The sequence below is a fragment of the Epinephelus moara genome, chromosome 13, assembly GCF_006386435.1.
Source record: "Epinephelus moara isolate mb chromosome 13, YSFRI_EMoa_1.0, whole genome shotgun sequence".
Taxonomy (NCBI): Eukaryota; Metazoa; Chordata; class Actinopteri; order Perciformes; family Serranidae; genus Epinephelus; species Epinephelus moara.
This window is the reverse complement of record NC_065518.1, coordinates 5,588,047-5,616,028: the sequence shown is the minus strand read 5'-3', so window position 1 is coordinate 5,616,028 and position 27,982 is coordinate 5,588,047. Positions and strand designations below refer to the sequence as shown.

The following is a 27,982-nucleotide window of genomic DNA, read 5'->3' as shown; positions in this document are numbered from 1 at the left end:
CTCCTTTTTCTTCTTGGGAAATTCCACAAGATTCCCTCTTTACTTCAAGAAAGGGGCTGAAAAAGAAAGCAGAGGGTATAGATGGGCACCTGAGGCAGCCAAGTCAATAATGCCCACCTGCGGCATGTCACGTCAAGGACTATTAGCTGGCGCATAGAGTCAGAAATACAAAAAGTCTGAACAGGAGGGAGGGCAAGTCCGAGAAGGGAAGATAGAGAGAAAGATTGATACAGGGAGAGAGGGATGGAACACACATGGCCCCTCAGGTACAGTGTTGTATTTCAAACCCGGTTGTGAAAGAATAGAGGGGCTCAGGGTCAATCAATCACTGCATTAGCCTGCAGCTACAAAGCCTCCTCTCTGTGTGGGCCTCCATGCCTCCCACAGTCCACACATACAGCTCAAGGGGACAGATCAGGAGCTGAGGATCTACCACTGGAGGGAGCTCTAGGTCCCCAATCAGGCCTTTGTGAACTCACCAGCCCCCTTTTTCCTCAGCATCAGGACAGCGTACCTGCACACTATCCAGGAGGAGGAGTCACTGATGTCACCGGAGCCAGGCAGAGAGGTAGGAGGCCAGTGAGGGGTAGGGGGGGATTTCACAGATTTGGTCTGTTTTTCAAATTAAAAAGGCGAGCAACAATATACAGCAGAAGGGTTCGACTGCGCTTCCTGTGGCGAGGTGTAGGTGTGCCAGCAAGGAGGGCGAGGGTAGTTTGTTCAAACTGCATTTGTTTAGTTTTCTCAGAGGAATACCGCATTGTCTCCCGTGACACCGACTCCTCCTTATTACCTTTTCCTTTGTTGGTGCAGAATTCCTCGCACACTGTAGCCTTTCAGCAGAAACACGCTCACAGAGATAATACAGACGTGTACGTCCCATTATTAGGGTTAGAATTTCTCTCCATTGTCCTTGGTTAAACTAGATGATTTGAGCTTAAAGCTGCATATCATCTGGGCTGCTGTCTGCTGCTCAAATTCATAATTCTTTTCTCTTTTTTTTCCATTTGATGTTGTGAGGGAAAAAGCCATCAGTGCTGCTTTGCCGCACATAGACACCCACATTAAGAATTAGGCCTTTTTGAGCTCAGATCTCTGCACTGCGCAAATAGCCCAAGACCACACACACACGCACACACACACACACACACACACACACACACACACACACACACACACACACAGAGGGAATCAGACTCAGGACTATTGTTAACTCACACTCAGGGGCTCCATCATCCTGGTAGTCAGAGGCCACTGAGGCGTCGTCCGAGCGACCCAGACTGGAACTGCGGTTGTCATCAGAACCGTCGTCGTCTCTAAAGTCCGCTGAGTGTGTGTTTGTGAGAATGAGTATGTGTGTGTGTGAAAAGGAAAGCGATAAAGCAAATGTGAGTCAAGTAAGAAAAGGCTTTAAAGGCTTAACTTTCAGTAGTACATGATAAATCTGTCACTAATTTCTGCACTTTGTAGACACAGCAGTTTGTGATATTTCGATGATAAGAGACTTGGGGTAATTTTACTCACATGGGAAGGGGAATTCTTGAGGGTGTCTGTAAAACCAAAATAAGCATATACTTTAGTCTTATGCACTGAGTTTTCTGTGCTTTCATTATTTCAACTCAGCACCAGTTCTGCTACAGAATTTCAGCAATTGTTTCCTGCAGAGAAAACCACAAAACCACACACATCTGTGCCAGAGTATGCGCCGCTTATATCATGCAGCGCAGGCTACGCCAGTGGAGCTGCTTCCGGAGTAAACTATCACACCTTATGCAAGAGTTTCAAATCATCCAGATCAAAACAGATTATTCTATGAGATCTTTAAAAACTTTTAATAACAATAAATAAGAGCATGAGTGAAATCTTGAAGGTGACACCATTAGACTAAATGAGTTCCTTCAAATGTAATTTTGCTAACTGTGTTTAAAGCAATTACAGCAACAATTACGGTTCTTGTGTGGTATTAACAGCAAAAGTTAGGTAATGGTGGCATGAAATTACATTGTGACACTTGACTAGTAAAGCTCGCTAAACGCTGATTTAATCCTGCTTCTAGAGGTAAAAATCCTACCTTACATGGACGACCCTGAAGTTATTCAGTAAGACTTTCCGTGTCTCTTGGGCACTTTCACTGAGCTCTTCGTCTTGAAGGATATCTGCTACAAACAGCTCACAGTCTGAGGAGCAAAGACAACACTGTAAACATGGCATTTATGACATGTTTTTCCAAGGACACAAGGAAGGAAAGATTAAAACACTGATTAGGCTTAAAATGTTTGTAAGAGACAGAACCCTCATTTGCTCGCACTGGCCTTCATGTATGAAACAAACGTACGACACAAAACTGGGCGTACGGTCATTTCCACACAAAGCCCTGCATTTATCAATGCTCTCTATCACAGCTTACAGTTGCCTGGCTCTGTGGGACTGGCTCCAGACTGACCAAAGGATGAACACCAGTGGTGCCCGGCTCTAATTTATCCAAAACTTTTCTTCTTCTTCTTTTTTTTTTGTAACACTGACAAACCAAAGCATGTTTACACCAATTATCATTAAAACAACATTAAATGAAACAATTAAACCCTGCAACAGCTTAAATAATTAAATACTAGTAGCCTATGGGTTATTACATTATTACCAGTGTCCAGCTCAGACACAGGTGGTACATGTGTGTCTCTTCCGCCACCTGTTATGCCCGAAATGGAAGCAGACCCCATATGCACAGTTACGTGGGTCAGCTATAAGCTTTGATATGAACAGGCTACTACAACAACATCAGTGTTATATAATATATAGACTAATATTAGCTATTAATATATGTATGCTAGGTCAGTACATATCATGGATATATGAATTAAATATTCCACCCTCAGCTGGTGTTTGATTTTCCACTGTGACGCTGTTGACCGCAGCAGTGTTTTCTTTCCATACTGTATTTTTCCGACTTCCTATGATGCCACTTTCCAGGCTGCCAAATAGAACCAGAACTAGAGCCAAGTAAGATGACGTCTGTGAACGGATCTGCACTGGTTTGTATGTTAGATTGATAAATGAGGGGCCACTGTTTACCAAGATAAAACCCCATTATTAGGAGCTGCAGATCACAGATCAATCTGTCCTCTCCAGGTATGACGGTCACTAAATATTTTGACCTTAGAGTATAAAATTAAAAATAACAGTCTGAAAAGTTTCGTACTTACTGAAGTCACAGCAGATGGACACAACAGCATGACCATGTGTAAAATATAATGCATTCCAGCACCACAACCTTGCCGTTTTCTTCACAACTTGTTTCTACGTACATATATTTTAATAATCTAATCTATGTTTTCTCAGTCAGGGCTTCTCCTTTACAGAGCTTCATGTTTTGGTGTTCACCATCTCTACTGCACATACCAGTCAGATGGCAACTCGTTAATAAAGTCTCTCTGATGCAAACGAATGAAATTTATATCTTTAAAATAATTCAGCCCTTGTGAATGTATTGGTTGTTATATATAATGGTAGCTGACGACCAAAATATTCAAGCTATTTATAGTTTTACCACCTAATTGCTTCTTCAGAGCCTAAAAACAAACTACTCTTTATGAGGTTTGACCGGTGAACATGTAATCCAAAGACATACAGTACAGATAAGACATTACTCTTTCAAATGTCTATACAAAAGAAGTGGTTATGATTAATATTCTTTTTCACTGTGGTATTGAACTGGACTGCAAACATGATTTAAGTAATGGAAATATTACCCAGTAAAGCAATAGCTATGTTTGTAAAACAGGTTGGCCTACATTACTTATCTGATTCAATTTCTTTATGTCCTCCCGTGTTACACAAACAGACAGACATATGCAAATGTTCTCCCAGAGGTGCTCTTTGCGGGCCTGGCAGGCAGTACATGCAAATTAAGTAAAATGCTGTACGGTTTACAGTCTATCATAGGTGTCGAAAAATAGATTTTATGTGTTCTAGTTTTGGTTTTCATTTCAACAGAAGTAACCACAGGTACAAGGTACTGTGAGCAACATATAAAACAGATAAAAAAGACAGTTGTTTTAAGGGTGTAGTTCACTTAACTGTCTGTGTGTTCACAACCAGTCGAACATGTCATTGGTACATTTTGAATGCTGCCATAAGCATGCCCGCTTACACTATATTTCCATGGTTACATTCCTGTTTAAACAAAGATTGCCAGATAAAACGGTATTGTTTTAAAAATTATAATTTAAAGTAAAAGATTGAGACATTACCATCCAAAAGGCGCCTAATTTCAGTCGGGATTGTCCCCATCCCTGGCACTCACTTCTCCGACTCGAGACACTTTGGTTTGCTGACTTTTCAGACTTTTTCTACCCCTTCACACTTTGTTTTTTACTCCACAAGGCCGCCTATGTGCACCTAACCTCTGTCATACTGTTACAATTCCATGGCAGAGACAAGAGCCTGGCACAGACTCGCATCTAACCACCTGTGTCCTTGTTCTGCAACTTAACTTCCGTGCATGTATCTAGATTTGCACAAAATAGGGAGGAGCAGGTGCACAGATGACAACTTCCTCCACACTCTGGTTTCTAAGTCAAGGCTGATGACAAGGTTTGACTGACAACAAGAAACCCCCTCTATTTGACCTACAAAAACATTGTCTCAAGTCAAACCTCAGGAGGGGAAGTGATCTTGTACATTAGATACCTTTGGCAGCACTGTAGTCTCGCAAAGCTGCCTGTGATAAAGATGTGAACGGACATCTTATGTACAAGTAGGTGTTTGTGGTGAATCACAAAATGAGCAACTTGAAACACTTTGTGGATGTTCATCCGTCCCTTAATCAAAGGGAATTTTCTTTTCTTTTTTTTTTTTTTAAATCACATGATTTTTGTTTGTAAAGCTTGCCAACTTATGTGTCCCTGTGTCATCATTTTTCAGTGTCCTTTTACGATTAGAAGTGCTATAAATAATGCAAAAAACATACCTCTGTCCTTCAACCAAATGACTGTGGGCACACATGCCCAAGTTGGCAAGCATCTGGACTGTTTAAGTGTTCTTGAGCAAGACAGTGAATCTCTGCCAGCCAGCTCCAGACACGCTGCTCTGTTGCTGATCTTGTGCGGCCTGACCTCCCTGCAAAGTGGGAAGAGCGAACAGACAATTTCCCCACAGGGATCAATAAAATACCACATTAAATTGAGGGAAATAAACTTATCAACAAAATGGGATGCCCCTTAGGTGTTTTCTCAATTGAAAAAAATCTATTTAAATCTCAAAAACAGTTAAAATAATATCTAAATATCATTCTGAAATCAAAAACTGCACCCAGCTGCAACTACTGCGAGGCCAGCAGCAGGCCAGCACCCCAGACACTGGTGTATTGGAGAAATGATTCAGCATTACTGAACTGTCTTTTATACCTCCAGTATGTACATCGTTATACCCCTGATACAGGCTAATGTTTTGGTTAGGTGCTCCTGTGTTTTATTTTTTACGCCTGAAAACCTGTGGCCAGTATTGTTGAGCCTGGGTCAATTTAATCCTCCAGAATTAGACTGGAGGGACTCAAACAATGGTGCCTGGTTTACACTGTATGTCAAAGTTTGGTGGTGAAACAAAGGTATTTTGGAATAATTGTTTTCTACCATTTCACCAATATTTATACAGCCACAAATAACGCCTCTTTATTCTACTAAAAGTTGTCTGAAAGTGGTTAAAGTAATATTTTACAGAGCCCTTAATACAATTTCCCTGGTTAGCTATTACAAGCATCTGCTAATGGAACTTTGTTCTAGCTAACGTTAGCTAATGTAGCTAATTCCAGTAATTAGAAAATGCCTAGCTTATTTAAATATTTCAATTAAAAGTATGTCTCTGTTTGTTTGTTAAATACGTGGCTGGAGGTTATACTGTACCCACATTTTTGTTTGCTATCGCCGCATTAATGGTCATTGCACTCACTTATGGAATTAACCGTTTAGCAAGTCACACTGCCAATTAGCTTAATGCTTACCTGCTAATAGGCTAACACCGTTAGATCGGTTATCGCAATTTAGCGCCACTGTTCTCTTATTTTAGATCACTGTGAAGGTTTCCTGTGAGCAAGCGCTTACCTGTCTACCATTCAGACATTGTGAAACGGTTTTACGTCGATTTTAAGAGGCTAAACTTGTTTCCAACTTGTAGCTAACGGTTAGTCATTGACAGCTAACTTAGCATTAGCTGACCTTCATAGCTAGCTTGTTTAAGGTTACGTGACCTTTGAAGACAACCGACATTCCTCCTCTGACAACAATTATTCCTGGGTAAGTTAATATATTTACCACCTGAAGTTATAATAAAGGTGGAAATATGTTTAAAAGGTGTTTTTACTCGAATGTACAAAATCTAAATACGTTTTTACACGACTTTTGTGCCGGCGCTGCATTCAGGTGCTATTATTCTACATAGAGGTGAGTGGAGTTGTAAAATCGTAAATTAGTGTTGTCGTACATTTAGACGATGTTTTTACAACGATGATGACGATTCTTTTTATAAAAATGTTTCTGTTTTACTGTACACTAATTACGACTTTGATAACGCCAGTAGAAAATAGTTTTGGGTATTATTATATTTTTATTTTAATATAAGATATGTTAGCAACATTATTGCAGATACCTTCAATGACCCTTTAAGATGCTGTGAAATTGTGTATCAAAATTGAAGTGTATTCACATAATGGGGGATCTGTAATAGAAATCAAACGACATAAAGCTGCCTTGTGCTTAAAGATGAGTAAATATCCATCAAGTGATGTTTTAACAAAGCCTTGCAACAATAAAAGACATAACAGCTACGGCTCAATTACTAAATCAGATAAACAAATAGCTGCATAGACATGTTGTCAAATTGGGTATCAGAAATTCTCCCTTTTACTGTTTAAATTACAGTAATCACCATTTTAATGGGCCTTTGATTTAAGCTTGGAATCTAATTAGGGTATTTCTGACAACACGTGAGCGCAGCATCACTAAATAGGTCCCTCACTTTATCTGACAGGACATGGATGAATGGGTTATATTACCAGTAGAGGGTAAACAGCAATGGGATGGACTGGACTGGCCTTTTGTAAACGCAGTTGACATTAGTGTAGAGGAGGTAGTGGTGGTAGTAGTAGTATAATACTAATAGAAATAGCGGTGGGCCTGGCTATCGCCTTATTGATCTTGTATTACTGAAACACTACAAGGAGAGCCATCAAGAAACCAAAGCTCAATCAGACACTGCTCACATCGACAGAATACACCGGATATCAGTCAAGACTATGTTGGACTAATGTGTATTCAGGCTCACAAGATAATTATTTCATATCCTAAGAGACATCACACACACACAGAGGGTCTACACAACATTAATTGTAAATGTAAAAATATAAAATGCTGTGTCCGTGGACAATATGCACGTTCGATCTGATATTTTTAAACATGTAACACAGAAAATAAGAAATTCAAAATGTTTTCCAGGTCCTGCAGTAATCTCAAAATCATCTCCTCTCTCCTCTTCTGAATTTAAGTGAAATATGGCACTGCTGTTGCATCTGTACTCTTTAAAAAAAACTATAATTTCCCACATAGTCAGAAAGCAGCAGCAGCAGTTTCCTTTCATGCATGGTCCTAATTTTATAATTTTCAGTATTTTTCATTCTTCACGTTGAATGCTGATGCTCTCCTTCCCTGTCACTTCTCTACAGGAAGCCACGAGGTCAGGGCGAGTTGAGTCCCATGTCAGAATTGTCCCCACGCTGACCTGCGCCTGACTGGCCTCCCAGCAAAAAGCCCCTGTGAAGGTAAGAGGAACTGGGGGTCCCCTCCCCTGGAAAAGAGGTTCCCTCCCCTTGACAGCTCCACAGAGCCCCAGCCACCTGCCTGCTGGGTCAGCCCCATATGAAAAGGGAAGCCCTTTGTAATCCGACGGGGATTACACCACCCAACAATGCGCCGCTGAAAGAGCGACAAAAGCCCTGTATCAAACACAGCTGAGGGGGAGCAAGGCTATGATCTCCCACTACTACCAACACTGACTCCTCCGCCACCTCTCATCTCCCCAAGAGGCTCCTTCCCCCCTTAAGCATTCGCTGCCTCTGTCCTCCTTCTGCCCTCTCATCTTTAGGATCTGGCCTTTTATCAGCGCATTCCTTTTCATTTGCATTGCGGTGTGGGGAGGGACAGCGGGTCTCTCTGATCTGATAGCGCCAGGAGAGAGAGTCAGGAGGATCCTCAGGGCATGAAGGGTGTGTGTGAGTGCTGAGTGTGTGTATCCTGTCCTGCAAACACACACACAGCAAATTGCATTCTCAAGATACGCAGAAACTCTTTTGCAGTCCAGAGGGACAAATAGTGAAGCACCCATGCCTGTCTTTCAGGCTCTGTTTGTCTTTATCTGTATTTCAGAAAAGGAAGTGATGTGGTTCAGGGGCATGTTTTTACTTAAAGGTCCAGTGTCTCGGATTTAAGGGGATATATTTGCAAAAATGAAATATAATAAGTGTGTTTTCTTAGGTGTATAATCACCTGAAAATAAGAATTGTTGTGTTTTTGTTACCTTAGAATGAACCATTACATCTACATCCAGAGCATGTCCTCGTCTACAGAGATCGCCATGTTGCACTGACATGTTTCTACAGTAACCCAGAATGGACACACCAAACACTGGCTCTAAAAATGTGGAACTACTTTATTCAGTGTTTTTACCGGTTTAAATCACCAGATCCATTTGTCTTGGAGAGAAAGAGACCTCTGCAGATAATTCAGCTCCCGTTAAAAACCTCCTGAACATCTGGATGTTAAGTTATCAGAGAAAAAAGGTGAGCACACATTAGCAGGGGCTAGGCTAGCAGGCCATCTCGGACAAGCCAACGGTGTTGGAGAAACACTGATTTCTAAAGTGAAACTGCTTTTATTCAGTGTTTTTACCGGTTTAAATCTCAGGGTCCGTTTGTTTTGGAGAGGAGGAGGCCTCTGCTGATAATTCAGCTCTCACTAAAAACCTTCTGAACGTCTGGATCTTAAGTCATCAGACATAAAAGGTGAGCACAAATTGGCAGGTGTCGGGTTAGAAGCTCGTCTCCAGCATGCCAAATAGCATTGGAGAAACACTGATTTGTACTGTGAAACTACTTTATTCAGTGTTTTTACTGGTTCAAATCACTGAGTCTGTTTGTTTTGGAGAGGAAGAGACCTCTGCAGATAATTCGGCTCCCGGTCAAAGTCTCTTGAACGTCTGGATCTTAAGTCGTCAGACAAAAAAGGTGAGCACACATTAGCTAGTGTCAGGTTAGAAGCCCGTCTCCAACATGCCGACTAACATTAGAGAAACACTGATTTGTAACGTTTAACAGCTTTATTCAATGTTTTTACTGGTTTAAAGCACTGAGTCTGTTTGTTTTAGAGAGGAAGAGACTACTGTGGATGATTTGGCTCCCGGTAAAAGTCTCTTGAACATCTGGATTTTAAGTTATCAGAGAAAAAAGGTGAGCAAACATTAGCATCTCTGACAAGCCGACAGCATTGCAGAAACACTGGTTTGTAACGTGAAACTGCTTCACTCAGTGTTTTTACCGGTTTAAAGCACTGAGTCTGTTTGTTTTAGAGAGGAAGAGACTTCTGTGGATGATTTGGCTCCCGGTAAAAGTCTCTTGAACATCTGGATTTTAAGTTATCAGAGAAAAAAGGTGAGCAAACATTAGCATCTCTGACAAGCCGACAGCATTGCAGAAACACTGGTTTGTAACGTGAAACTGCTTTACTCAGTGTTTTTACCGGTTTAAAAACCTCCTGAACAAAGAACACTGAAGGAATTTTAACTCTGAGAAGTTTCAGCTGGTTGCAATCTGCATTCCTCACCGCTAGATGCCACTAAATCTCACACACTGAGGAATTTGTGTCTAAAATTCTGTAAGAAAGCTTAAAAATTGTACCAGGACTTAAGTTATGGATTTTACTTTTACCTCTTGTTTAAAAACCTTGGCATAAATCACTCTGTAAGAATAGGTGTCACCTTTCCAACAGCAAATATCTCAAGGTGGCCCTAATTTAAACATGTCAGAGCATATTCAAACCCTTGATAGAATAAGAAGGTGTTTGGCCTGATTCTTAAGGGTCTGTTGTAAATGTTTGTGTTGCTCGAGGAGATAAAAAGAGGTAGTTTACTTTTCGGATTTCCTCAGAATCATTGTATTCCCAACCCACCCATTGCTCAAACATGTGTCAGCGTAGGGGGGCTCTGGTGGCGGCGGAGTAAAAAAAGCAATGATAGATCGAGGACACAAAAGACAGAGGAGCAAATGTGTTGCGCTAAATCTACAACCTTCAGTCAGCCACATATTGACTGACTCGGGAGGGTTACCTCAGCTTGTACTCGAATCAATGTTAGCCCCCGAGAGCATTGAATAGAAAATCATTCAAATTGTATTATGTTAGGATATATGAGCCATTTCAAAATATTAATTCAGCATTATTTGAGGTGTCTGTTAAGGATAGCAGTTACAGCTCGCAGTGCGTTGACTCGACTGAGTGATTACATACCTCTATTACATGTGATATATGAATGTGTGAGAGGGACCTATTTTTCATTACCAAGACATTGTCCCTAGAGGCAGTTGTTAAAGAAGAATCTGTGAATTATCCTCGTGGAACAACTGGCCCTTGTCATGAGCCGAGGAGAGAGGAAAGGGAAAGGAAAGGAAGGGAAAAAGGGGAAGCACAGCACTATTGATAGCAGTGGGATTGAGAGACTGGAAGGACGCCAGAAGAGTGTGTCTGCCTGCGCTTGTGATCCTGCACACTGCCGCCTCTCCCTCTGTCCAGTTAATTGGAATACAAAGCAGAGCGGGGTCGATGAGAGAGTGGTGAGGACGAGGAGGAGGAGGAGGAGGGGGGGAGCTGCTGTCTGTCTCCAGCAACGCTCAACCTTCACTGCTCGCTGGGAATTGACTGGGGAACCAGCAAGCGAGACCGACACACTGTCACTGGTAAAATGAACTGTCACCTTGCATTTCTCAGCCTCCTGGCAGCATCGAATTGGCCGCTTTGAACCATGTGACGTGACACTGATTGAGTTCTGGTTTTCCCCCTCCTGGGCTCTAAAGGAAGAAGCCGGTTTAATTTCAAGTGTACAGCCTCTCCATGCAAAGTATCCAGGCAGGGGGGACATCACTGTGTGGGCAGCGAGCAGCGCCCCGAAGCTGCATCTTTACACCAGACCTTCCTATTCTTCCTCACCACCCCTCATTATTTCATTGTGCTGCTTCGTTACACTGCCTCTCAGCTAGTCTTGTTTTTCTTACGGCATATAGTCATGGCGGTCTGACAGGCACACAGAGGAGGAAAACTATTAGGGGTAGCCATTTGGATCCTGGAGGCAATCCCAGGGAGTATTAAGACGTTAACCCTGGCCAAGTCACTTGTCTCTCTCAGTTACTATGCTGATGGAGTGGGGAAAGGATGCAGTCGCAGGGGGGACCCAGGAGGCTGGGGCTTCAGGTCGGCTGGCGCTTCCAGATCCAATAGAGCCTGACTCGGATGGGGGAGGGTTGTCAAGAATCTCCCAGCCTGGGCTAAAAAGAGCCTCAGTGCCATAACAAAGGAAGACGAGAGTGTGCCATTCATAACTAGGCAGCGTCTCTCCACAAGGCTTCAACAGTGGAGAAACTGTGGAAGTCAAATAAATACTGGGAACATTTGACAGAATTAAAATCACACACGTGACTGTTTGTGATTTCTTTTGTTTTGTAAGTACTAAAGACATATAAATTGTCTGCTTTTATAATGACATTTTCCAGTGTTAACTTCTTGCCAGAGCTTTTACAATCCCTCAACTGATCAACAAAAAAATTAAACTGCAACTCTTTTCTCTCATCTTTAAAATGTTTTCAAGCAAAATACCAAACTTTTTATGTTTCCTGATTCTCAAATGTTGGGTGAAAAATCAATACAACATAGTACTCTGATATTTTGCGTGGCAATATTATATCAATGCAGCAACACCACATATTGATTCTTTTATTAAATAAATTATTATTATTCCACTTTTGGTAGCACACTAGAATAATACAATTTAGTGCTTTTTCAGTCCACTAGATACAATTTCGCTGCAATAAAAATGACTGAAGCGAGATGAGCAGACTGAAAACTAACTAGATGAACAGATGCTGACGAAGTTTTCCTTTGGGGACATAACTTGCAGTTGAAGAAGGGTAATAAATCTTGATATATATTGCAGTATATGTTAGCGCAATACTTAGCATATCACACAACGTTTAAAATTGCAGTAATATTGCGTCATGGTGTAAGTATCGTGACAATATTGCGGGGCCTCTGCTGATTCCCACCCCTTGAAATTGCTGCTTTTATTTGTCTTACATTATAGTAAATTGAATATATTTTGATTTTGGACTGTTGGTCGGACAAAACAAGATGTTTGGAAATTGTGATGAGCATTTTTCACCCTTTCCTGGTGTTTTCAACACCAAAAAGTGACTCATCAAGAAAGGAATCTGCATCCAAATCGATAATGAAGATAGTCGTTAGTCGCAGCCCGGCCTCTTACTTTCCGGTATTTCTTTTATCAGCCATTGAAGGCCTTTCTCCAGCTTCATAATGAAACACCAGGGACAATGATGGAAATATGACTTATCATTCTGTCCCTGTAAAGGTCTGATATGTGTGACTCCTTCTCTCCCCCTCTGTTCTTTTTAAACTCAGGCGTCTCTGTGCTGGACCACCGGCCGCTGTGGGACCTTCTCTCCCTCCTGGCTGTCGGTGCCTCATTCCACATGTTGGATCTGGATCTCGGTCCTCCTGGAGGTTCAGCCTTTCCTCTTGTCTCTCTCTGTGTCTCATGCTCCTCTCTGTGTGACTGTAGTCTACAGGAGTACACAGAACACAGGATTCAGGATGGAGAGGAGGGCGTTTGGCTCAAGCTGTTTGGTGACACCTGTATATTGCAATTTTATCATGTTGGTCTGTTCTGTGCGCACGACATCTAATGCACGCCTGCCCGACCAGGAGGAGGGATCTTTCCTCAGCTGCTCCTTCTGAGGTTTCCTTATCCAAAGCGAGGGTCAGAAAGGACAGAGGGTGCTGATTGAAAAGCCCCTTCAGGCAAATTTGAGATACTGAGTTCGGACTTCATATGTTTTATTTTATAAATATATCATAGTATTGTCTGTTTTTTAAGCTTTAACAGATGCTCCATTTATCACTGCATCTTGTCAGCACATTAAAATACGTATTGTTTATGTGATAGATGAATGGCACTAACCTAAATGGCTGCGTTTGATATTTAGCAATAAAAAATGACTCCTCTCTGGTATCTCTCAGATGAACCAACCCCCCCGTTATCCCATGAATACTGTATCTGGTTTCCCTTTGAAGCCCTGGGACCCTGCAGAGTGACATGCGACAGAGGAACTGGTCAAAAACCAAGGAAGTGAGCATGGCAATAGACTTGTAAAAGAGCCTGCAACAACTGCAAGCAGCATGGGGTACAAACAGCACTGGGCTGACCTCAGACAAAGTGCAGAGGGAGGCGGGTCAGCTAAAGATGTGTAAGATATCTGAGGAGAGAGAGGTTTGCTGCTGTATGTATTAATAGTCCTCATGTTTGTGCAGTCAGGTGTTGGCGCTGCGGGGTTTTTGATTATTTTTGTGACCATAAATGATCTTCTTTCTTCTCCTCCGGTGTTCATTAACCATTTTCCTCTCCTCTGCTCTCCTTGCCCTACATTCTCCGGCAGAAGGCAAAGAGAGCTGCGCTGATCCGAAGGTGAAAAACATCCTCCTCCTCTTCCCCCAGCTGAACATCTGTCTCCGTGGTGTTGGCTGCAGCACCAACTCTGACACCTCCAGATGGAGAGCCCGCTGGGAGCGCTGAGGTATTACCTACAGAGATGGCAGGGATCACACCTCTGGAATGAAGTCCCACACTTGTTTTCTGCACCGTCCCCTTTTTTGTTGTTAAATCTGTCACTATTCACCATATCGATTGTCACCTCGCCAGTCCTTGGCCTTGTGACTCTTCGGGAAGCTTTTCGGCTTTTAAAGTAACGCATGACAACAAACCTCTCAACCCTTTTCTAATTTACAGTAATGGGCCGTATGGTATTTCAACTGTAACTTCTATTAGTGGAGCCGTATTAATTTTTAATATAGTTGTGAGAGAACTGCATACTCATGCGGATGTATTTCAAATGATTGCTGATTTCCATTTCCTGGAAACATCTTTTTTTCTCCATAGGTCCTGAACTTATTACACTTTTTAGTTTGCATGAACCAGAACATTGGCTAAATGGCCTGTAATCTCTTTAGTCTAAATATTAAAAGCAATACCTGCAAAAATCCAAAGTATGAGAGGCCCTAGAGTTGACTTCTGCGAGCCACTCTGGTGTCTTGACAGATTGACTCTGCATTCATTTGTGCCTGAACTCTGCGTGAACCTCAGCTTTAGGAAAAAGGGCACCAACAGGCCAGTGCTGCTGGGGCAGAAACTGTGTGTGCAAACCCAACACCCAGTGCAAATATTGAAACTGCTGCCCCTCTTCACCATCACATGACACTAGGTGGTCAGGTCCGGCAAACGTTTATCTTTAGGTGAAGACACAATGAGCACTAAATTAACATTTTCTGATTTTTAAAAGATAAACGCGATTGTTTAATGAAAAGTATTCGACTGAAATTATTTAAAATACAAAGTGCATGTCATTGCAACCTGTGTCAGCTGTCTCCAAGCAGAATTTGGGTAACAAATCAAGGGTGAGACCTGGCTCCCTGGAGTTTGTTGTCATGTTTAGAGCCCCTGGAGGTATTTGGAGGTGAAAAGGTCGCTGGGAACCACCCCATGTGTTGTGAAAGATGCCTCTTGTCACATTATGCAAGGGGACTTTGGTGAGACTATTAATAGAGGTGAATATAGAGAAGAAGTTTGCAATTGCATTCATATTTAGAACAATTTATTATTATGTACATATTTTTTTTTTTAAATATGAAGAAAAGACTTCAAATTCTGTCACAAAATTTAAAGTTTGATTGGACTCAGTAGGATCATCAGCATCTGTCACAGCCTTCTTTTTACATAAACAGCCAATACAACACTTTTTTCATTGTATAAACTTTATTAAGCTAAATCATCACAGTTGTTGGAAAATACCCTGTAAATAAATAGTGCAAACAATGACACTGAATGCTTCAGTGCTCCAACACACACAAAAAAACATAGCATGGGCTTATGATAAGAAAATTACAGATACAAGAACGCATGAAAAGACATTTGAAAAAGTTTCTCCAATGCAGCATTAATCATTGCACGATATGCACATAAGCAGACACAGACATACCCTGTATACTTCAAAGTCCACATGCTTTTTTCACAGTTTTTCTGGAATGGTGCGATTGAGGAGAGAAGTTAAAAACTGTCTCCACAGATTGTTTTTTGTTTGTTTATTTCAGAAGTCCCATCACGGTTAACAGTCTTTCCCCTTCGCCTTTGGAGAGGTGTCAGGGCCGCAGAGTTTCTCCACAGGTGCCGCAGCGCTGACCAAAGCGCAGCCCAGTTTGTCGCGTTTCTTCTGCTTCATCCTGCGGTTCTGGAACCAGATTTTCACCTGCGTCTCGTTCAGCTCCAGACTGGCGGCCACCTCCACCCTCCGCGCCCGCGTCAGGTACTTGTTAAAGTGGAACTCTTTCTCCAGCTCGGTCAGCTGCTTGGTGGTGAAGTTGGTGCGGATCACGTTGTGCTGGCCGGGTACGCCGAATTCCGACAGGACAGCTGTGAAGAGAAATGGATGAATGAATGGATGATGGAGGGAAAACATGAAAGTCACAGAGCTGGAGATGTGATGATACATGTGAGAATGAAATAGAAAAATGCACAAAACATTAGTTGCCAAATATAATTTTTCAGATCCATTTAGGCTTCATTATATCAACTAAATTGCGTATTTACGCACAGTTTACGCACCGTGAGTCAATATTACCTGCAGAGGTCTCATGGGTTTTCTAAACGGCACATCTAGCTCTAATTCTCAAATCTGTCTGCGGATGAACAAACCTGTTTTAGGTGGATTCCTCTTCACTTTCATCCAGTCGAATGTTTTAGAAGTTTCCTCCACATGCTCCAAATCCCTGTCCTTACTCTGGGGCGGTAACCTTGTGTAAACACTCTCTGGATATTCTTGCTGCCTCTGATCCCCGTTTCCAAAATGTAGATACTGGCTGCCTGTTGCAACACCAGGCCCACAGCTGTCCCCGGTGTAGGGAGCCATGTTTGTTCCGATTGGTGAAACCTGCGCATGAATGAAGCTCCGGTCCTGCTCGGGTGCGAGGCCGTACTGGTGATGTCCGTACTCCAGAGGTGACCCATACATGGAGTTCCCCGGTGTTGCAAACTGCAGATCCAAGTTGACGTGTGTCTGGTGATGCAGAGGGAGGCTCGGGCTCTGGTGAGGCGCAGAAGTCGCAGCAGCTAAGCGACCGTCCGGTGCGTAACTATCACTTGTTGCGCACGAGTTAGACGACATGTATCCATGGTTCAAATTGTGGTATCCGGCCTTGGCACTGAAAATATTTGCTCCCCGGTTGCACACGGGGTAGTCTAAGTATGAGTTCATCCTGGACCTGGGCCTATTGTTTGTTCGCAGCTGATCAAGACCGAGCAGTCATTAATCGGTGCTCCCTTTGCCCTAACCTTCTAGGTAGTATGTCAAAGCTGTAAAACTGCCTTCCACCCTCATATCACCTTCCTGACACACCATGTGACCCGCTAAACGCCAATGGCAAAGGACCTGCAGCACTCTGTCAAGTCTGCAGGCTCGTCCATCAAACGGCTCGCATTTACATGACAAATGCTTCAATCAAACTCGCTCATCCATCTGATAAGAACACAAACATCAGGACGCTATTTCAGACTGCGGTGTTACAGCAGCTCAGAATGAAAAATTAATCACGAAAATTAAAATAACCACCATATATCTAACATAATAAGAATAACGAGGGTAATAATAATAATAATAATAATAACACAGATTTAGTATTAGAAATGCGATAATAAAAATGGCCCCCAAAATAAAAATAAAAAAATAGGGCACACCTCATTTATTATTATTGTTTTGAAGGTGTCAAAAGTTGCTGCAAGGACTGCTAAATTATTCGTCTGACCAAATCGGAATGCAACTAAATAAATACACAAGTTATGCTGCAATATGTAAGAAAGTACAGGTATTTTTTTCTTTTAATTTATGCAGTTTTAGCTGTGAAATTCTTTTTCTATTGCGCACTAATTTGAAAGCTTGAAACGAAAACGACATTTAAAACTCGCTTTAAATGGATAAATAAATATGAGTTCGCTCAAAAGGTGCATTGGCTTATTCCCAAAACATTTCCTCGGCCTGTCGACGACTCCAATCCCGCAGACAGACTCTGACTCCAAAGCAGCGCAGTGAATTCAGTGATCCATCATGCGCTCTTTTTACAGATTGACAGCTTGTGTGGCCCACTCTGCCCATAAAAGAACAAAAGACACATTTAAGAACCATATAGCTTCTTCTTTCTTTCTAACGACACCAAGACTATAATGTAATATCTCCCAAAAAGAACCCTACACTCATCCGTACAAGGACCCTGTAATTAAGTAAGAGTTAATGTAATGTTATAGACCTCAAGAGCTAATTAAGCTTTAAAGAAAAACCCGGAAAGTTGCCATTTATTCCCACGCTTTGGCTGCATTACAGTCGTCTTCCTGTAAACTGGCTCATAGAGGAGTATTTACTGTGGAGATGTGAAATCTCAACAAACTGCTTTTATTTATGTAGCTGAAATAACAGCAGCGAACATTTAAATGGAAGATACACAGGGCTGAGTGTCTCTGGGAAAATATTTAGAGGAGGCCCATGCGTAAAAGTTAACACAACAACTGATAGAAAGTGATTAAACTTAAATAAATAAGACTTGAGACTAATGTTTAGATTAATTAGTCTAATAAATAAATAATAATAAATACATGCACAAGACGGATCAGTGGAGTCGAGGGTTTCACATGTTTCTGCTACAGATGAGTCAGTTTCGGAGCTTGCATGATTCTGTCCTGAGTGCAGCTCTGCGGGAAATATGACCCGTTAAGATCCACATTTGGGTCTGTTGTGCGCGAGGTGGTGTGCGTGTCGTACTGCGCATTGAACTGAGGGCCGTGCGTAAAGCTTGGAGCTGCATATTTGGAGTATTCTGCCGGGTACGCCGGCTGGGACTGGTGTTGTTGAGACTTGAGCGGAGGAGAGGCCGGCTGGTAATCCCCGCCCAGATGGACATAACCCAGGCTCGATAGAGTGGGGCTGCCCGGGGCGGAGGGGGAGGACGGGGGTGAGGAGGAGGAGGTGGTGGTGGTGGTGTTGGTAGCAGTGAGGCCCTGCACTCTCTCGTCCTTCTTCTGCTTCATCCGCCGGTTCTGGAACCAGATCTTGATCTGCCTCTCGTGGAGGTTGAGCAGGCTGGCCATCTCCACCCGCCGCGGCCTGCACAGGTAGCGGCTGAAGTGGAACTCCTTCTCCAGCTCCACCAGTTGCGCGCTCGTGTACGCGGTGCGCGTCCTCTTGGAGGCCGGGGTCGCGCTCGGACACTTCTCGTTGACGGTGCAGTCTGTGGAGACAAACAGGAAGGTTGAGCAGGTTGTAATCACGGGGTGAAAGAGGTTAATGGGAGGTTTGTTTTCTCTGCTTTTTATTTATGACCTAAGAGGATCCTAAATATTTTTCTCTGCCTGCTTTCACTGTGCAGGTACCTTGTTTACTGTCACTCCTCTGCTTTATTAGCTCACTCTCTTGTTATAACATGCATGCATGCACGGTTAACATGGGTGTAGATATCAGGACGGATGCAGGGGACACATCCTCCTCAATATTTAGGACATGTGCATCTGTCTCCACCTGTAAGAACAGGACAAAATTAAAGACATTTACACCCTAAATTAATGCAGAAAATTCACAGATTGGTGCAGCTCAAAATGTTCTGATGGAGGACCCTCTAACCTCCATTTCAGTGCCTTCCCCCATGTTGAAACAAGACCTACACCCTTGTCAGTCAACCTAAGCTGTATAAATAAAGGCTAAATAAATAATTAGACAAGAGGCAGAGAAATCACCAAAAAAAAGCTACACAAAGAAATTACAAAAACCAGGTTGTTTACAAATAACTTCGAGGTTGTGGTGTTGCATGAGGAATGTCTTTTTTTTAGAAGTGGAACAAAGACACATGTTTCATGTCAGCATATGAAATGAGAGGCTTGGGGTCCTTCACCATAACATTTTGAGCTTCACTTAATTTCCTGCATTCTGGTGGATTTCCATGCACCATTTTCTTTGCCTTTTCTGCATTAATTCATTGTGGAAATGTCTTTAATTTCATCCAAACAAAAGTCCCCTGCAACAAATGCACATGTTCTAAATATTAAGGGGGATGAGTCCCCTGTGTCCCTCCCAAAGCCCATGATGGCATGTATAGGGAAAGGAAGAATCTAAATTTGAGAAATGGTGACCAAGAGTTTTAAGGTCTCACATATTTGTTTTTACATCAGAGATATTTGGAGTTTTTACTCAAGGCACAAATTTAAAAAAGGCCTCTGAGACAACTTGTGTTTAAAAAATTACACTTAAATGGACAGATTATTTACAGGCCTTATGAAAGATGAAATGAAGGGAGGCATTCATATCTATGTTTCCTCTAAAACCCAAATTTTTCAGTGGTATTTTTGTGCCGTTTTACGTGTATGTTCTTCTGCATATTGTCAGTCATTCCTGTCTTTAATTGTCTTTTTATTGTTTTTGTTTTGAAGACTATTTAAATAAATGTTATTCTCATGTCATTGTGATTTTATATAAAACAATATAAGCCTATTAACTGGTCCCATGTGTGTTTATCCTCCTGCTGCAGGCCTGACTGTAGGTTCATAGCCACCTGACCTTTTGAACCTGGAAAGAAAAAATATATAAACTAATTTCCTGCATTAAACGAGCTCCTTACAGGGGACATAAATGAAAAGGCCCTTTTCTTTACGTCATACAAACCTGCGATCCTCCTGCCGTGTTTCTGATTCGAGGGTCTGGACTCTTTCATCCAGGGGAAAATCTTTTTGCTCAAAGGGAACTTGGGGTTCTGTTGCTGCTTTGACCTCCGGCGATCAAACGTCTCCACTTGCGCCAACTGCTGGTGTGCGGCTGCGCACCCGAACCCGCTGACATCCTCCAGAGACTCGCCGAAGAAGAAGTCGTGATGCTGGATGTTTTGTGTCGCACTGGTTCTCTGCATTTCCATTAAATGTGCACCGGGGCCCCCTTTGACCTTCTGACGGAGCGCTGGCAGCCAAATGTCACATGGCAGGTTTCCAGAGAGCCCTGCAGCTTCTGGCCTGAGAGGGTGGAAAAAAAGACGGAGACAGAAATCAGGGAGGAGACCACATGATCCATCTTATCAACTCAATAGTATGCTGACATGAATAGCAAGCCTCTCCTGGCCTGAGAGGCAGCGGCAAAATAAGAGTTTGGGGGAAATAGAGCCTGTGGAAAACAGCAAATGGATAGTAGAGGATAATCTGCGCAGAAATCAAATTAATTCTCATTTTTATACCCTTTACAATCACTGTACACCTCACTGGCTTACAACAAGGCTTATTATCATTTATTAATTGTGTTGTAATGCAGATAAAATAAACGAAATGTAAAGATTTCAGGTTTTAAAACGAGATTATTTCTAAAGAATTTAGCTTGCTTTTAAAAATAATAAGATATAATCAATTATGGCAGCAAGAACAAAAGGCAAACACTCAGTAATTAGTCTAAACATGCAAACATAAAAAGGCACATAAAAAGAAAAGGCATTTTAAATAAATATAGGAATAAATACATTCTTTTTAAATCTGTTTTCCTGGAATTACATCAGGCCTGCAAGTGTTGATAAATAACAGGCTTTGCTCAGTTAATGGATGGTGCTGTCTGTAATATTTTCAAGGAGAAAATAATTAAATATTATATCACAATCTACTAAAAAGCTCATCCATCTCTATCAAATGCAAAATAATACACAAGTCCATTGTGCGCTGCTGCTGCAGCTGTTTCTGCCCTCAACTGAAACAAAACGCGATTTAAAAGGAGAAAAAATCAACATCTTAATTAAATTGAATTCAACAGAAACAGAATTATTAAGCAGCAGTTTTTTTTAAGGGCGAAGAGAGAAAGCAGCGAGAGAGAATAAAGTCTGGAGGCATGCAGCTTTATGAACTCTGGTTGAACCGCGGCTGGAGTCAGGCTCGTAAATCATAAAGACACATAACCCAGTCCGCGGCACAACACCCGGGCTGCCTTACCTTCACAACCTACATTCATCCCGCACTGAAACAATCCGCACGCAAACAAACACACACCACCTTCCTCTCACCTTTTTTTTCTGTTTGGTGAAGACAAAAAAAACACCTCTCCGGATTAGAATAAAATCCCCGCAGAGGAAAAGAAGCGCCTCTCGCATTAGATGATGATGTGGCTTTGCATGCCAGTGGGGTGAAGCGGAGTGGACAGTGTTTCTGCAGCTCACACCGCCCTGCATAGCACACAATGTCAGCCTGTGTGTGTGTGCGGTGTGTGGTGTGTGTGTGTGGAAAAAAGAAAAGCCTTTCTGCTGATCATGCAAGCTCGGTTTCATATATGGAAATAGCCCCCTGCAATAAAGATTTTCTACATGGCTTTACCTCTACGTCTTTATGGCGATTAGAGCAGCATGGAAATCCTAAAAGGTGGCTCAGCAGAGGGCCAGGAAGAGCTGGAATATTTTGGCACTGGAGCCCATTTTAAGTGGATTTAGATAAGGAAAATGATCTGTTAAGAAGTCGCCTCCCACCACTGTAACATGCATTAAAATAAGCCCCAAAAAGCTGATAGTTTTAAGTTGCATTTGAACACACAGACATGTCTATTTTCATCCTGGGAACTTGTCCAGCTCTGTTATAATAAATTCAAACATCCCCTTTAGGAGCGATGCCAGCAGAGATGCCATAAATTACCTCGGCAAAGAAACTATTTAGTCTGGAGAGTTTTTTTTTTACACACTCACATACCAAGTGCATTAAGTCTTGTTTATGTAATGAGATTTTTTTTTTTTTCTAATTTAAATGAGTGAGTCATTTTAAAGCACTAAAGTTTTTTTTTTTTCTAATTTAAATGAGTGAGTCATTTTAAAGCACTAAAGGGGAGGCAGACAGTGGTGGTCAGCAGCAGCAGCAGCGTCCATTAAAAAGTTGATCCTGTAATGAGGCCTCGGTTTGGTTTACACAGTGACCATCAGACTGCTGCACAGCATCGATTGGCGCTGCTTTGATGTCTCATCTTCGTGTTTTGCTCGATCGCTTTGATTGGCTCTGAAAGGTAATATTTAACTGAGCAGCGTTAATTAATGCAAATGAGCACCTTTGATCTCTGAGCCGTGCACCGTCAGCCGAGAGAATCTGGACGCAGACAGACCACATCTCTGTGTGTGGTGTCCAGAAATAAAAGTTTGAAGCTTGTTATTTCATATAAACTAAATTTGTGCAGACTAGCCTTTTAACCAAAGTTTGTTTGTTAGAAAATCAAAAATGCAAATAAACAAATAAATAAACATATAATTGACATTTGATCTGTGTCACTGTCTTGATTTAAATCAGATTATTTTAAGAGAATTGAGCCAGTGTCATTGATATGTAATGGATGTTTGAAGCTCTTAAGTCACACAAGTACCACTAGCTTGATTTTTAAGGCAAACCAAGTACCTTAAAAAATCTAATTAAAGGTACTTGTTTGACTTATGTAAAGTGAAAAAGGTATTGCATATTATACTAACAAATACTTATTCAGTTTAGTGCACTTACACGCAAGTAACTAAAAACAAACATGGAGTAGCCTACTTGATAATTCACTTGAGATGTACTCTTGACTTAGCAGACTACTTAGAGTCGCTATTTCAACAACTCATTTATTTAAGTTGGGCTGACTAGTGTCACATGTCCTGCAACCTATTAATTGTATTTACTTGAACAGCAATCTGACTAAATTGTTAAAACCACGTGAACCGATTGCCTCAACAAACAGCAAAGGTGCTTCTTTGGCTTGCTAAAGTGGAATAGGTACTGTACGTTATACTAACTAATAATTAAAATGAATACGTAGAATATCTTGCATTTGTATTTCAAACAACTCATTTATTTAAGTAGGGCCGACTAATGTGACATTTCCTGTAACTTAGAATGTCTCCGTTGTATTTAGCTACTTGAACAGTGATCTGATTGTTAAACAAAAAAAAGAGCATGTGTTGGATTTGAGATGAGATATTGTTATATAACAAATACTTTTTAGTGTAGCTATTACGCTAACATGCGAGATTAAGTAACTAAAAAAACAGTAGGCCTACCTGATAATTCTCCCTTGGATGTACGGTTGAATTAGTTGACTACATTTACAATTTCAAACAACTTAATCATTTCAAGTCAAATATATTGTGTCTGTATTCCAAACAACTCATTTATTTAAGTTGGGTTAACTAGTGTGACATTTACTGCAACTTGGAATTTCTCAATTGTATTTCCTTGAACAGCAATCTGATAGGTAACTAAAAACAAACAATAAGCCAGTGGAGTAGCCTACTTGATACTGACTTGAGATGTACTCTTGACTTAGTCTACTTAGAGTCACTATTTCAAACAACTAAATAATTTCGACTAAAATATGTTGTATTTTAAACAACTCATTTATTTAAGTTGGGCTGACTAATGTGACATTTCCCGCAATTTAGAATTTCTTAGTTGTATTTAATAGAATAGCAATCGATTGCCTAAGAAGACATAAAGGTACTTGCTGGATATAAGTAAAGTGGGATAGGTATTGTATGTTGTACTATCAAACTAGCGTAGTGCACTTACACTCAAGTTTAAGTAAACTAAAAAAACAGTAGGTCTATGAAGTACATGATAATTTGACTTTAGATGTACTCTTGAAGTAGTATAGACTACCAGTTAGCTCTCATTCCGAACTTGTCAAGTACCGCTGCTTTTTTTTATTGAAGATATGTTTGGGGGCTTTTTGCCTCGCCATTTGATAGGACAGCTCTAGTGTGGGAGGGGGAAGGACGCACAGCAGGGAGCTGTGGGTTGGCAGTGAGTCTGCAGCTGCTGCGTCAAGGACACGGCCTTTGTACATGGGCTGCCTGCTCTACCAGGTGAGCTAGGGGGCGCTCCAAACACCACTGCTTCTCACTGATCTGGACGTTAGATACTGAAGCACAGAGGCATCTTTTGCAACTACGCACTGGGCAGCGTATCGGTGCTATGTCAGTGGATGTCTGCATATACCGACGTATAAAGGCACCTTTGGCGGTGTTATGAAACGCACCAGCTGGCAGCAGTTTGTAGCACCCAAACCTAACCACATGCTTTTGTTTCACAAGGAAATAAAGTAAATACGAGAAGTTTAACAATGGAAGTTTATTTTGAAAAAGACTGTATGTATCTAACCAGCAGCAACTGTACGTTTCCTGTGAAAATGGAAGTTTATTTTGGAAAAAACACAATGCAGGTAACAACATGGTGTCCAAGAAAGTCAACAACACAGGCAAGAGGATACCAAGTGTGTCATACATACATGTGAAAGTCTACAGATAAAGCAGCGATATTTTACAAATTGGGATGAAAACTAAGTATTAATATTTCAAAACAACTTAATGATTTCAAGTAAGATATCTTGTGTTTGTATTTCAAACAACTCATTTATTTAAGTTGGGCTGACTAATGTGACATTTCCTGCGACTTAGAATTTCTCACTTGTTTTTACTTGAACAGAAATCTGATCTACTCGTTAAAAGCGTGCTATATTCTTATATTTTCACTTATCTTTCCACTCTTGCAAGGAGCACCTGTAACGCAAATAATTTCACCTCGAGGATCAATAAAGTATTTCTGATTCTGATTCTGATATGGCTGCGGTGTGAGAAGGGTGATTTTGTTTAGTTTCATTTAAAGACAAGGTTGAGTTAAATGTCTCTATAGCTTCACATAAAAGACAAAAACTTGTATGCACATGCACTCAGCTGCCACTTTATTAGGTACACTTAGCTAAACCTAATAGTTCAATGCAACAGCCCTGCAATTACCCTTGTATTCTTAGTGGAAGGTCCATTTACTGGACAGTTCGAGGAGCTTTCAGCCACATCCCATGGGTTTTACAGTATGTATGCAGTTTCCACTGTTAGCAATGACAACTGAGGCGGCTCTACACGCTGATGAAGACCATGAGAAGTGGCATAAAGCTCTGGAATTTTCCTTTTTGTCAAACAGCTTCATGAAGCCTGTAGTGTTGGACTGTATTGAGCCATACTGAGAGGTGTTTACTGTATATGAATGAAGACACATGCAGGTGTACCTAATAAACTGGCAACTTAGCATATACCGTAAAACTTCAATTAATAGCGCAGGCTATTATTTGTTTAAATCCCTGAACTCAACAGGCCTATAATAGAGACAGGCCTTTAATTCCTTTGACACAAAACTGTTGCTCAGCAAAGGAAATATGATCAAATTGTTTATTTGAACCAGTGTGAATATTACTTGTATAAAAATTAGGCTTTAAATAACAAATCAATCATGTGTTATGTTATGACTCTCATTTCATGGGACGCAAGGATTATGACACCCGGCATATTGACACAACACCACTTTATCCTGTTAAAACAATATTCATAACTTGGATTAATTCTTATGAGAGGCACTTTTGATTCTTTTGATTGGTGGACCTTTATGAACCAAAGAAATATGAATAACTCACAGGGTAATCAAGGAATTGACACATATTCTGACTGAGCAAACACTGTATAGCATCTCCACACTGACAAAAGTTTAAACATTTACATTTGTCTGTGCGATCTAAACAGCTAACTAATTAGGTAGCCAACAATCCGGTTTTATACATCCAAAGAACCACGCGCTTTTGTTGCCTAAACCCAACCACGTGTGTTAGTTGTTGGAGGAAAAAAAAAGTGTCAATGTGCAATGTTGTACTGACATAGTGCTTTTATTTTGAAAGAGACTGTGTGTAAATGGTAAATTTCCCATGACAACTGAAGTGTATTTTGAAAGAAGACAATACCTGGAACAGGCAGAACACAGGGTACCTTTCACATTGTTTCTGGACAGTCGGAGTGAGAATGTGTTGGGAATCCAGACCAGGCCTCTAATTGAGACAGGCCTTTATTTGTCAAAATGTGCAGCCACACTAAGCTAGTGAAAGGGACCGGGCGTTTAAATTAAGTTTTGCACTGTATGCAGTGCTGGATTGTAACTGTATTTACAGGTGCTTTGACAAACTTGTACTTTACTTTTTTCTGCAACTACTGCACAACATTTATCTGACACTTGTAGTTAATTTTACATAAAAAATATGATATGCCTACATGAGGGCGTAGGTTTGAACCTGACACATATGAAATGCCAGAAAAATGTGAGCATCAAACACTTTATTTCCTGCATTCTGAGTTTTTATGCACCAATTTGTGCCTCTTCTGCCTCAGTTCATGGTGTAAATGCCTTTTATATTGTCAAATAAAAGTCCTCAGCTACTTTTATGTTGTATTGGGGGGACAAATGCATGTTCTAAATATTAAGAGGGGCATGTCGTCTGCATCCACCTCAAAATCTGCAGCTGGTCATGATATGATGAATCTACCCAGTGTGTAAAGAATCTCAAATTGCTCAATGTTGATGAGCTGCAACATTAAATTGGATTAGTTAGTGATAGAAACACAATAATATCATTCTGCATGAGTATATTTTGCTGATAATACTTGTGTTATATTTTGAATTCAGACTTTTACTTGTAATGGAGTAGTTTCAGATTGTGGTATTTCTACTTCCAAGTAGCCCGAAGCATCTGAATATTTCTCCCACAACTGCATATGTGTGCCATAAATCTCTGCGATGGCCTATATGTGGCCATAAAACGAGCCATATAAATACAAAGAAAATCAGCAATAAGTGCCGTCTTCAAAAGTCTAAACTGTCCTGTGATATATGAGGCAGCCACAGGAGAAGATGAAGAAGAAGAAGAGGAGGAAGAGGATGCAGATGGACTGACATGATAAGTCAGTGTACAGTATAAATATAAATTCATGTTTGATCCCTGCGGCCTGCAGTGAGGTGACAGTTATTATTCAGATGTGACAACATCCCTGAGCTGCACTTTACATCCCATCTTCATCACCACGGTGAGCTTCGCACTCTTCAGGCTGCCTGTCTGGACTGTGATGGACACACACACCCCACACCCACCCACCCACCTCTTCCTCACCCCACCTCCACCCCTCCATTCAGTCTGCAGGCCTGCTGACAAGCCTCTCTTGACAATTAGCTGCAGGAACCACGTGTCCACAAGGAGGATTTATGTGTCTGAATTAATTCAAGGCAGTTGAATCAACAGTAGAAGCAACTTCCCACAGCTGACACAAGCAACTAAGATAATAAATACATTAAAATACACAAATATAGGATGAAAATGCAGCTAAAATAAACAAAAAACAAAGATTTTAAGCACCAGATATGGCAGCTGCGTTACATGTCCTCATCTGGATTATTAAAATAATTCAACTTTTTAAAATCAAGATCAAAATCATAAAGAAATCTGAATTTTCTACATCAAATAAAACTTTTAAATGTCTCTAAATCCCATGTCAGGCCTTTGACTCTCTTGTGGCAACATATTAATTTATAATAATATATATAAACACTTTGTAAACTGTTTCTAACACACTATAATGTAGTTACTGACAGATGCAAGTGTTTATTAATGTTTTTGTCAACAAATATAAGTGTTTAAGCTGGTGTATGTACACATAATTAATTATAAACTCAACTATAATGATAAAAAATACCTGTATATAGGAGAAATTATAATTACAGACAAATACTGTGCATT

General features: G+C 41.1%; 3 protein-coding genes and 1 long non-coding RNA gene across 7 annotated transcripts in view; 1 reads left to right on the top strand and 3 right to left on the bottom strand.

Moving 5' to 3' along the window:
- Positions 1-6,181, bottom strand: part of skap1 (src kinase associated phosphoprotein 1) — a 37,285-nt gene extending 31,104 nt beyond the window's left edge. Inside the window, exons 1-5 of one of the 2 annotated variants that reach the window (XM_050059757.1) lie at positions 6,096-6,181; positions 4,967-5,115; positions 2,072-2,177; positions 1,525-1,550; positions 1,219-1,326 (exon numbers count right to left, since the gene is read on the bottom strand). In XM_050059757.1, coding sequence (XP_049915714.1) covers positions 1,219-1,326; positions 1,525-1,550; positions 2,072-2,177; positions 4,967-5,115; positions 6,096-6,106 — 400 coding nt within the window. In that variant the 5' untranslated portion in view covers positions 6,107-6,181. Of the gene's footprint in view, positions 1-1,218; positions 1,327-1,524; positions 1,551-2,071; positions 2,178-4,247; positions 4,471-4,966; positions 5,116-6,095 lie in introns of those variants that run through there. The other variant, XM_050059758.1, reaches the window with a different exon arrangement.
- LOC126399654 (uncharacterized) lies at positions 401-12,809 on the top strand. The gene is made up of 3 exons (XR_007570919.1): positions 401-568; positions 7,712-7,807; positions 12,723-12,809. It is a non-coding gene; the product is annotated as an uncharacterized LOC126399654 (long non-coding RNA).
- Positions 12,810-14,901: 2,092 nt separating this feature from the next.
- Positions 14,902-16,642, bottom strand: LOC126399644 (homeobox protein Hox-B1b-like). Its single transcript, XM_050059760.1, has 2 exons — positions 16,066-16,642; positions 14,902-15,783 (listed from the first exon to the last, which is right to left on the bottom strand). Exons 1-2 carry the CDS (start codon positions 16,622-16,624, stop codon positions 15,479-15,481), a joined length of 864 nt encoding a protein of 287 aa, XP_049915717.1. The 5' UTR covers positions 16,625-16,642; the 3' UTR covers positions 14,902-15,478.
- A 1,414-nt stretch (positions 16,643-18,056) lies between these two features.
- The window catches only part of LOC126399646 (homeobox protein Hox-B3-like), a 23,839-nt gene continuing 13,913 nt past the window's right edge, over positions 18,057-27,982 (bottom strand). For 2 of the 3 annotated variants that reach the window (XM_050059763.1, XM_050059764.1), the window contains exons 3-4: positions 20,069-20,409; positions 18,057-18,644 (exon numbers count right to left, since the gene is read on the bottom strand). In XM_050059763.1, the coding sequence (XP_049915720.1) occupies positions 18,058-18,644; positions 20,069-20,315 (834 nt within the window). In that variant the 5' untranslated portion in view covers positions 20,316-20,409 and the 3' untranslated portion in view covers position 18,057. Of the gene's footprint in view, positions 18,645-20,068; positions 20,410-21,434; positions 22,179-27,982 lie in introns of those variants that run through there. The other variant, XM_050059765.1, reaches the window with a different exon arrangement.